The 11,989-nt window shown below is 30.7% G+C and overlaps 1 protein-coding gene across 1 annotated transcript; it reads left to right on the forward strand.

Moving 5' to 3' along the window:
• The first annotated feature begins 187 nt into the window (after positions 1–187).
• On the forward strand, positions 188–9,644 carry LOC111713849 (coiled-coil domain-containing protein 93). Its single transcript, XM_023488808.1, has 9 exons — positions 188–1,874; positions 3,811–3,882; positions 4,246–4,314; positions 5,236–5,331; positions 6,870–6,893; positions 7,251–7,320; positions 8,122–8,182; positions 8,836–8,908; positions 9,639–9,644. The coding sequence occupies exons 1-9, from the start codon at positions 1,827–1,829 to the stop codon at positions 9,642–9,644; spliced, it is 519 nt and encodes a 172-aa protein (XP_023344576.1). The 5' UTR covers positions 188–1,826.
• Positions 9,645–11,989: the final 2,345 nt, after the last annotated feature.

The raw sequence follows: 11,989 nt of genomic DNA on the forward strand, positions 1-11,989 counted from the left end.
TTTCTTCTTCTTATAATATCTCTTTGGGTATAAAGGAATTGAGTCTTTGGAACAACATCAAATATTTAAACCACAATATCTTTAGAACTCGATGTTGTAAACCTTTGTTATTTCAAACTCAGATTACTTGATCTAACAGAATTCATAGTTTGAAATATCTAAGGTCTGCAACATTTTGTTCCAAAGATATAGTGATTAGAAAATCAGAGTTTGTGGCAAAGACTCAATTCCTTTCCAAAAATAAAAAAATAGTTTTTGCAAAGTTGGAACCTTCTGAGATTGTTGTGGTGTCTTAAAGTTTCAAAACCCATTAAAAGTACTTAAAAAGTGAACCATCTTATTGACCCTACAATACAATTTTTTGTCTCAACCAGTTCAAAATTTAACACTTTTTTTGACTTTAAACTTGCGAGTTTACTTTATCTTGTTAAATGGTCATTTATTTATGTATTATATTTTGTAATTCAGATGTTATGTTTAATTGAGATTATCAAGATAAATTTTTTTTTTCATCTGAAAGGGTTAGTAATCAGTATTTAGTATTTTTGGAGATAAAGAAATGCATTAGGCATATTGGAATTTTGAGTTATATATTTTTAATAATTAAAAATAATGTCCCATTAAGGAATAAAATCTTCAAATAATTTCTACAAAAGGGGAAGTAAAAGCAAAATTGGCCCAGGTTTTATATTTTACTGGACTTGTAAATAATTTTAACGGAGTAATAGTACATTGCTCTGTCGGCCATTTTAAATCATTTCAAATTTTGGCGGTTCTTTGTTTTGAATTGGCGCATTTTCAAAAAGAAGAAAAATTTTAACTATTTTCCAAAATTTCTTCCCCCATTATGATGCTCCACTAACCTTCCCTGGGGTCATGTAATACCAACGGACAAACAAACAAACAGACAAGAAAATCTTATTTTTTATTTTAGTTTATTTTGTTAAATATTTGAAGTTTTTAGATTTTCATAAATTTGCTTTAAATGATAAGCACTTAAAGTTGACCACAAAATATTATCGAATTTATATATTTTAAGTTTTCAGAACGATAGTTATATTTAAAGTTTGACATTATATATTTAAACATTACAGACTAGGCTTAATCCTCTATTTATGATCCTCCATATTAACTTTTAACTGTGGCTCTATCTGTGAGCATCTTCAATTAATACAGTATAAAACAATAACAACAAAAAAAGTTCGCGGATTTTCAAATATTTTTTCGCGGATTTTGAAATTTCACTAAAACATAAAGCTTTTGTAATTTTGAGCATCTATAAACATTTCCCTGGGGTCATGCAGGGTCCCACACAAAATTTGGTCCCGATCGGTTCAGCCGTTTTGACGTTTAGTGTATACAAACAAACAAACAAAGGCTGTCCAGCAGTTGTGTCATAGTTAGTTGTCATTGGGAAATAATCTTTTCTTAAAATATAAATTAACATGTGACACATGTCATTATATCCATTTTTAAAGGGCTTTTCAAATATATAAGTTTTAGCCCTGTAGCTCAAATAAGTTATTAACCATTTCTATTTTTTTTGAAACGCCAACCCGCCGTTTGACCTTCCTCCACCCTGCCCTATGAATCAAAAAAAAAATTTTAGCAAAATTTGTTTGTAACTATTTTATTATGAAAACACGGGGGGTGGAAACCCCCTCCCCCCCCCAAACGGGATAGGGTTGAAGGAATCAACAAAATTGCTTTCGTGAGAAAGCAAACCAAATTAGGAAAGTATTCAATTATGGCCTTATATATTCGCACATTTCGGTATATTCATTTCTATTGTCTAAAGAAAATTTTGGTATTTTTTGAAAGAAAGGATGGAAGGAAGTGAAGAACTAGATGCGGATCAAAAGTTAAAACTTCAGGTATGTGATTTAAAGTTTGATTATTATAATGATATGGATAAAAAAATGTAACATTAACTGGAAGTTTTTATTACTCCTTTTGAAACTTTTTATCCAAAAGTTTATCCATTATCCTCTAATATCCCCTAATGAAATAGTCACTTTCCCCCAATTTTTTACCACTTAAATTGTGGCGCTTCGCGCAAACATACAGTGTGTCCTAATAAACATGGGAATTAAATGAGGACGTCTATATCATCTTTGTTCCAAGCGGGATTATTGCGTAAATATACTTTTGTAGTATCACACTTAAACCATTTAACACCGAAAACTAATAGTCGTGGGATTTCCAAAATGCGGTCTACCATTTTACAACTTTATAATTGACGGAGATATATTAGGAAATTTGTTAATATTGCAGTTAACTAAATATCAACATATCTATCTGTATATCTTATCTAGGGTTTCCAATGTAATAGATTTTTCTCTTACGCTTAATTACGTGCAGTTACGCTTAGTAATTTTCATTTCGCGAAATTACGGCGTAATTTCGCGTAATTTCTACAACGTAATTTCGCGAACTTTTGTAATGATTACGCGTAATAAGCGAAACGATAATTACGGCGTAATTTTGCGTAATTTTTACGAGGTAATTTCGCGAAATTTTGTATTAATTACGCGTAATTAGCGAAACTTCAATTTCGCGAAATTTCTACAAAGTAATTTTTTCGAAATTTTGCAATAATTACATGTATGCAATTTTCAATTTTCGACGACTTGTTAATATTTCAACCTACTTTCTCAAGTTTACCTTCCTCCACCTTGTTTGAAAAAAATGTCAATAAAATCGTCAAAATGTGTTTGACATGGTTGTAGCGGGCATATCCTTACACATACTTTCCCGCTATAATTATCTCTGAGAATTAATATGTACTAGAAATTCAATGCGCTTCGCGCCCTTCTTACTATGCTATTAAGGCGCTTCGCGCCCATCTTCTATTAAAATTGTGAACATGTTCTTTTTTGTTTACATTTTAAAACATAGAAGAAAAAATTTTGCGTTAAAAAAACAGTTCGCATGATTTTCAAGAATTTAAATTTTTTTACAAAATTAGAAACGTTTAAAACACATTTTTTAAAATTTTTATCATTCACAAACCTTCCCTGTGATCACGTGATGTCCCACAAAAAAATTGGGCCCGATCGGTTCAGCCGTTTTGACGTTTATTGGATACAAATAAACAGACAGACAAGCCAAATTTAAATATATAGATAGACTAGGCTTTTAGGGCGCTTCGCGCCCATCATCTATTTAAATTGTGAACATGTTCTTTTTGTTTACATTTTCAAGCAGGAAAAAAAAATTTGCGAATTTAAAAAAAAAATTTGCGGATTTTAAAGAATTTAATTTTTTTTAAACATAATTAAAAACCTTTAAAACACATTTTTTATTTTTTATCATTTTTATTTTTTACGTGAGGTCCCACAAAAAATTTGGGCCCGATCAGTTCAGCCGTTTTGACGTTTATTGGATACAAACAAACAGACACCCAAACTGACAGACAAGCCAAATTTATATATAGATTACGGAATTGTTCAGCCGTTTTGACGTTTAGTGTATACAAACAAACAAAGGCTGTCCATGGCAGTTGTGTCATAGTTAGTTGTCATTGGGAAATAATCTTTTCTTAAAATATAAATTAACATGTGACACATGTCATTATATTCATTTTTAAAGGGCTTTTCAAATATACAAGTTTTAGCCCTGTAGCTCAAATAAGTTATTAACCATTTCTATTAACCATTTTAATTTCACGTAATTACGCATTAATTACGCGAAACTAGACTTTCTTTCGATAACGTAATAAACGCGTAATTACGCGTAATGCTCCTGCGTGAATGAAAGAAAGTGTTACGCGTAACGTAATTACGACTGGAAACCCTAATATACCTGCAGGCGATTTGTGATCTATTGGTTGCCGCAGGATACTTTAGAGCCAGAATATCAGGGCTTACAGCCTTTGACAAGGTAAAGAAGAAAAAAAATTCCGGTTTTAAAATTTGAAATTACATTTCTTATTTCTCATCTTTATTCTAGTATCTACACAGAGTACTAAAAAATGACGCTTTTTTCAAGCCACAAAATTTTTAAAAAAAAAGATAAATAAACTGGCGTGGCTAAAATGCTGGGCTTTGATGTCATTCAAAAGTTGGCCTCCAACAAAATTCGATTTTCATTAAATTTTAAAAATTCACAAATTTGTTTAATAAAATCTGCGAACTTTTTTGTTATTGTTTTACAATGTATACAAAGAGAAAATGTTCACAATTGAAATTGAATGGAAGCCTAGTATTCTTATATTTAAAGAAAAAATATTATTTTTGATTACAGGTTGTTGGTGGAATGACCTGGTGTATCCAAAACTGTTCTGTAGATATAGATGTTGATCTTTTCTATCAAGTAGGAACTATATATTTCCTTTAAACATAAGGGGGACTGATGCTGTTTTGCCCCCCCCCCCCCCCCCCTCCATATTGATACTCTCGAGTCCTGAGAGAAGACCTAATTTCAAGTGCCTAAAATTTTAAGTGTTATACGCTCGATTCTAAATGGTACCCTGTGGTCTTTTTAACCCTGTATGGGATTAACAATAAGGAATTTTTATCGTCGTTTTTTCCTTTCTAAAATATATAATTTCTCTCAATTTCCTCCATTGCCTCTGCTGCATATATCTGCAATTGATTTGTTTTCATTGGCCGCAATTAAAAATGAATACTTTTCATTGAGAACAATAAGTATATCTCATTCATCTTTGAGCAGCCAAACCGTTGTGAATCGGACATTACTCCATTCAATAATTTACTTCCGACAGTCTTATGAAGGCGGTATATCAATTTTAATGTCAAAGTATTTCAATCAACCATTTTATATATAATCTCCGTACTCATGTCATAAGGTGTTATGAGACGGGTTGAAGGGGTGAGCCCCCTCCCATTTCCTGTTGGTAAATTTTTTTCTTGGTTGAAAATAAAATATCCATCAAAGGTTTGAGAGGAAAGCTTTCCTCCTTTCCCTCTAATAGCGCATGATTATGTCGCTTAAAGGGACTGTTAAGTTAATTTCAATTGACCCTTCCAAAGAGATAGAATGGAATGTCCTTTGTCTGATCAAGTATGAATTAGATATCAATATTTATTTCTTTAACACGGATTTTTTAGTTGGTGATTCTCTAGAATGTGACTTGCACGTTACAGAAACAATGGAGAAATTATCAAATAATAAACACATTTCGAGTCAGATTAAGGTTTCCAAGGTGTTGGTGTAAAATGAAGGGTTGCTTAAAATTGCGTTGACAGTCCCTTTAAGTTTTTAATTGCTCAGGAAAATGCGTCGATTGGTCGAAAAATTGGTTTGACTGAAAGAATTGTATCTGTGCTACCTGAAATGAAATGCCCAAGCAATCTAGAACCTCATCAGGTCAGTATAATATTCACAGCATTTTTAGAAATTTTAAAGGAGATTATTTTCAAAACAAATTTGTCTTATATAAAACACCTAAAGTACACGAAGTATAATGCACAAATTACAGCGCTGTTGTTGTTGTGATCCTGTCTATAATTATCATATTGAGTAGTTCAGTAAAAAATCCGCCAAAGTCAAGATTCGGAAATCATAGTTAAACTAAAACAAAGGATTGGATTATTTAACACCCCCAATCATTCTTTTTATTAGTAAAATAAAAAAGTCTACTGATTATGATAGTATCAAACAAAACTTTTATAATATCAAAAATAGCGATACAGCTTCTTCAAAGAGTTCTCAGTTATATTAGAAAAGTCAATACAGATTATTTTATCACTGTAAACGATTTAGCCTTGTTTTTTTATCATATCATGTTATGTTTGAGTTTTTAGAATTATTCCTTGCAACTTCCATTACAGATAGAGTAACTTTTGACAAACTTGCAACATGTGAATCTGAAAACTCTGGAATAGGACGACGACTTTTAGACGATGACTTTACTTACATACAGTGATAACCAGAAAACTCTGGACAAGGAAGACGACTTTTTTTCCGATTATCACTGTAGCAAGGTTGTAATTCAATGAAATTTATTTGGAGTTGCGTATACTCTGTCGACGTATTTAAACTAGTTCTCTCTGGAGCGGAATTTGTAAACAAGAATAGATGCATCAGTGTTCGTTTAGTATCCGAGGAGGTTATAAAAGCATTAAAATTTGATCATTTTGATAATTCACATAATAGTTTCCTATGACTTGTGTTTACATTACACCCCAGAGACAGTACACTCCAGTACAAAGGTGCATACACCTCTGGAATAACCTTCCTTGCATTATAACCTTGCACTGTAGTCCAATAAACATGAGACACAGCTACTGTGCTTTACTTAATAATTGATTTAATAAGGAACCAATAATAAAACCATTGTAAATACATCAAATATAAAGTTAAGTTTTTTTTTTTAAAGTAAATCGGAACTTATCATTTACTTTTCTTCTATCCCTAAAATGAAATTATTTTTTTGGGAGAACTAATTTTTCTCCAAATAATAGCAATACAAATTTACTTTGTGAAATTTATAAAGTGCGAGTTTTGAGGGGCGGGGTGATTTTTATAGAAAATGTGTATCCCTATTTTTGCTTTCAGGCTTTGGAAACGAGAGCTGAACGAGAAGAAAGAAACAAGGGAAATACATTTTTTTGTGAATTTTTTGCGAATTGTTTTTTTAGAAATGAAAAGGTTCGGATAACTTTTTCTACGAAGTATATACAATATTTCTTTTATGAAAGGACATACAATTTTTGTCTGAAAAGGGAATAATAAATCTTTTTGTTTAGGTAAAATTTTTCGCTTTAAAACATTTCTTAAGGAAGACGACAATCAACAATGTTTCATTATTCCCAATTGCGTTTATTTGCAGTACTGAATTGTTTTAAATACCAAAAACGTCACAATTATTAAATCCAATGAATGAAAAAATATGATTTTATCAGAACTATGCTATACGACAGTATAAGGTAAGTTTACGAATCTTTTAGTTTAGACAATTATAAGGCTTTTGTGTTATTGCTTTATCCACTGTTTACTCTACTTGCTCTTTGTTTACTCTATTTATCCACTGTTTACTCTACTTGCCCTTTGTTTACTCTCTTTATCCACTGTTTACTCTACTTGCTCTTTGTTTACTATCTTTATCCACTGTTTACTCTACTTGCTCTTTGTTTACTATCTTTATCCACTGTTTACTCTACTTGCCCTTTGTTTACTCTATTTATCTACTGTTTACTCTACTTTTCCTTTGTGTACTCTCTTTATCCACTGTTCACTCGCTTCATCTACTGTTTATTTTATAGTGATTTTAATTCTTTGTTAAGGTTCTCCATAATATTGAGGAACCTAAAAACAGTGTGATCCAACAACTCTTTGAGAGTTCCAGAAAAATTGGTAAGGGGTAAGGGAGGGTTTGCGATACGATATTTATATGTTAAAGTTATAAAATCTATATCGGCTTCTTATTCCCACATTCACTTTTTATAGGAACAAAGGTTTCTTTTGAGTAAATGTCCGGCCATTTTTTTTTAATTTCCGTCATTGCAATCTAAAGTTTCGGAAATTGTAGAATTCATTTGGAACAAATATTATGGCTGGAACTCTGGTCCATATTACACCGAAACATTTTAACCAAATGTAAAACTCATGGCTTATCTAACAATTACCTTGGAGAAAAAAACTCAGTGGTAGCGGTTAAACGAGCAGTTGTGATCTATTTAAGACACGAACGATCAGAATAATAAATGTTACTTATTTCTTTTCTTATTTCTTCTGATTAAAAATTTATTCTACCTATGAAATCATATTCTTTAGATGAATATTTTTGCCCTCAACAGCTGGGTTTCACGCTTTTTTTACATACATTTGTTTGCTATGTAAGTAAATGCATGTTTACATCGGTTGAAGAAAATCAAAAAGGTTGAAGGTTTAAAAAAAAAATAGTGATTTCAGATGTTAAAACAACAATAGTATTATAAAATATTTTTGTTTCCATTAGTTTTAAAGACATAAAGTTAAATTTTTTTTTCATTTTGTAATCTTAATCGCAAAGAGCTTAGCAATAATAGTCTCGTTTAACAGCTAACGCTGGGTTTTTTTTTCCTCCAAAAAACTCAAAATATCATTGTTTATCTGAAAACATTTTTTTTCATGATTAATTAAAACTTCATTTTGGTGCATTTTCTGTATTTTTAGATTCTCCAAAGCGAATGTTGCAGCAGATTAACGATAATAAGGATAAAACTGATTCTGCGAGGTGAAACTTTAAGAAGCAAAGACGGCAATGGAAGATTTCCAATTGTACTCTTGAAACCTTCTGCAGATCTTAAATGCGGAAGATAACGTCAGTTTCTGATTCAAAAAGAGTTTAGTTCTTGTAATTTCTCAATTGTTTCTTATAAGCTAGAAAGGCGCAAGTCACTTTGCAGAGAAACCAAAAATCAAAATAGACAGTTAAAAAAAACATGGATATCTAATTCATACTTGATCAGATAAAGATTTTAAGGGTACCGTTGTAAATCGGACATTGCCATCTATACATGGAGGGTCACTTGAAATTACGCTTTTAAGTCCCTCTTTTAGATAATAAAATTTTTTAAATTTTTATAGATTGTGAATTTTTATAAAAAAAAGAATTTTACAATTGGACACTTTTAAGATTTTTGTGTGTGCAATATTCTCTAGTTAAAAGGGGGAGGGGGGGAGTTAATTTCATTGTGTTGTTTAAAACTGTTCATAAAAAAAAAATCTAATAAAATTTTTTTTTAAAACTTCCAAGAATAATACAGTGGAGAAAAGATGAGAATGAGGTGAATAACTTTGAACTTTAGAAAAATATAATTTCTCGAATCATCTTTTATGTATGTAATATATAAGATATAAACATAAATTTAAAAAATGATAAATTAGACTACAGCTGACCCTGCTGGAGTTTTCTGAAGTCCTGGGGCCCGGACTTGGAACAGAACACATTAAGGAGAAGGTAGGTGTATTATTATTATTGGTGAAAATAACAACAGAAAAATTGTACTTTTTTAGTGCAATTCTCCTGTATGGATTTTTTTGTAATTTTTTTTGGTACTCCAATGGCCCAAAAGAAAATCCGCGAACCTTTTTTTTCAAAATATCATTATATTTAAGAAAATGACAGATGAGTTACGAAACAACGTGGCAAAGAAGAAAATAAATCAAGAAGTTCTTTCTAACTTGTTCAGCATTGGCAGGGACAAGCTAGGCAAGTCAATTTTTCGGAAAACTGGATAATTAAGTTTTATTAATTGGTAATTTTTTATTTTTTATTTACAAATTACAGTTTATTAAGTGGTTCGTAATTGATACATGTTTTTAATGCAGATAATCATTTTTTCCAATGTTCGTTTTTTTCTGGTTACTCTTATTCACTTTATGTTACTGTGTTGCATTTGCTTAATAACGGAAAGTGATCAAACTGAGTTTGGCTGGTTGAACTTCTCCTAGTCCCAACTACTCACATACCTAGTTCTAAAAATTCTTGCAGTTAGTGTTTATTAAATGCGACGCTGAATAAACAATTAAAACATAACAATTAATATTTTTTTCAAATTATTTTTCTTTTCAAGAAAAAGCAACAGAGGAATATAATCAGTTAAAGAAGGAACGGCATCAAAAAGAAATGTTTAACAGGTATTTAGGGAAAATTAGATCTGTCATATAAATGTTTTTTTTTTATCAAGGTGTAAGGGTGACGTTTTACAATAAAAAATTTGAGGCGCAACTAGGAATAGGGAATGTTTTTAGGTCAAATTGTTTAAATTGCTGAAAAGTGGGAGTGTTATACGCTAATGTTTAATGTGAACTCAGCGCAGCTAACGTTGCGGTTTGAAAGAAGATATGGTAGTCATTTTTCATCTTTCACAACGGTGAAGAACTAAAATACAAGAATTAGTTTAGTATTAAAAATTATTAAAAATTTGTTCCAAGCCTAGTTGTTTGAAATCCATTTATTCATCACATTTACATTTTGTATTTTTCAGTGTTGAGGAATTGGAAAACAGAATTATGATAGTAAAAGAGGGAATTCAAAAAATTGAATTAAGGTAAGAAATCAGGCAATCAGGACACACAATATTGTTACCAGAAATATTTTTATAGGAATTAAAGTAGTCGGCACTTGGAGGATTTTTTTAGAGAATTTCTATTTGTTAAAGTTTTTAGATCTTGAGTTAAGGAATTCCATTTACTGGGTAAAATAAAGGATGAAAGATTGTGCGGGGACGATTTTTTGCAAATCTATAAAACAATGTTATTTTTGTAAAAATATACTTTCAAAGCAAGAAGGAAGTTTATTGTTAACAAAAGAATACATAACTAACTTGAAGTTCAAGTCGAACAAACTTCTATGAAAAATCGAAGAAAACAAAATTTCATAATAAAAAATCTTCTCTGTGTACGAAATGTCTTATCTATGAAATATCCTATTTTGAAGTGTCCTATCTATGAAATGTCTTACTTATGAAATGTCCGTCTATGAAATGTCTTTCTTTAAGATGTTTTATCTATGAAATGTCTTTCTATAAGATGTTTTATCTATGAAAATTTATGACATGTCTTTCTATGAAATCTCCCAACGCCCTTTTTAGATCAAGAAACACTGCAATTTAAATTCTTTGTTCAATGCATCAATCTTGCCTAGAAAATGAATAAAGGGTTGAGTCGTATTATGGTTCTTTCTAAATCCAAACTGTAAATCCTACAAAATCAGATTTTTTTAAATAAACCAACACATTTACTTTCCAACTATTTTCGCTAAAAGTTTACTTAAAGCTGGAAGAAGACTTCTTGGCCTGTAATTGTTGAAGGGAAAATTCAGAGTCAGATCTGTAAATAGGTATTACACAAGCTGTTTTTAACTCATTTTGAATACATGTAAAATTGTTTCAGCTAATAATGGCAAAACATCCTTCAGCTGTTCACCAACAATGTTCTTAGTCTTGAGTTTACCTCCTATGTCAAGAATTGCATCTATTGTAATACTTTTGAAGACAAAATTGTTTTCAATTTCTCTTCCTAAATAGTCTGTATATAAGATTTTGAGAAATTTGAAATGTTTTCAGCTAATTTAGTACCAATTTCACGAAAAAAATGTAAACCCCTGTACAATCTTAAAATTTCCTTATACTTCCATTAGCAGAAAAATAGAAATATTAAATTTATCTTTCACAGAGGCAAAAACCTCTATTACTGTCTTACAACCTCCAAAGTCTTTTTAGAATCATTTCTGAATTTTTCGATTTTAGAAGAGTAATATTGTGTTGAAGCTGCTCTACAGAGTGATTTATAAGAGTTTGAATAGTTATTAAATAGCTGAATGTTGTGTAAAGTTGGACGAATACGCTTACATGTATACAAGTTTTGTTTTCTTTCCCGAGAGTTTAACAGTGCACTGCTCATTCACTGGTAGAACGTAGAATTGTTAATCGTTTCAATTTTCTCGGTAACAGGAACGCTTCCTCACAACAGTACAGTGAAACTATCTTTAAGAAATAGCGCAAATATTATTTCAGGAGGATTTTCATTTCAAATATCCGACCAGTTTTCAGAACCTAAAAGACTATTAAACTTTTCCTTGCTTTTGTCATGTATGACTCGAGTCCGAACTTTCTCATCTTTGAAATTATTAAATGCACTTTCTTTTACCAAGCAGGAAGTAAGTTAAAGAAATATTCCAGATTTCGAATTTGAATTTAAATCTTCAACAAGAATATGATTAATCAAAGTGGCGCTATAATGAGATATTCGGGTTGGTTTAGATATAACATGGAAAAGACTGTTTTCTAGTAAAAGATCAAAGTATTTTGAAGTTTGTTGACACTTTTTAGGAGATCAATATTAATATCACCAGAAATAATGAGTTGGCAGGCTTTAAGCGAAGGATATGTGCTAATTTGATTAAGAACTGAGTTTAAATTCTCATTGAAATCATTAATTGTTTAATTTAATTTTAACAAATAATAATTTAAAAACACTATCAATAATCTTGAATTCGTTTTTATCGTCAACAAATATACCCCCCCCCCTTAACCCC

This window comes from Eurytemora carolleeae, unplaced genomic scaffold (assembly GCF_000591075.1).
Source record: "Eurytemora carolleeae unplaced genomic scaffold, Eaff_2.0 scaffold1468, whole genome shotgun sequence".
Taxonomy (NCBI): Eukaryota; Metazoa; Arthropoda; class Copepoda; order Calanoida; family Temoridae; genus Eurytemora; species Eurytemora carolleeae.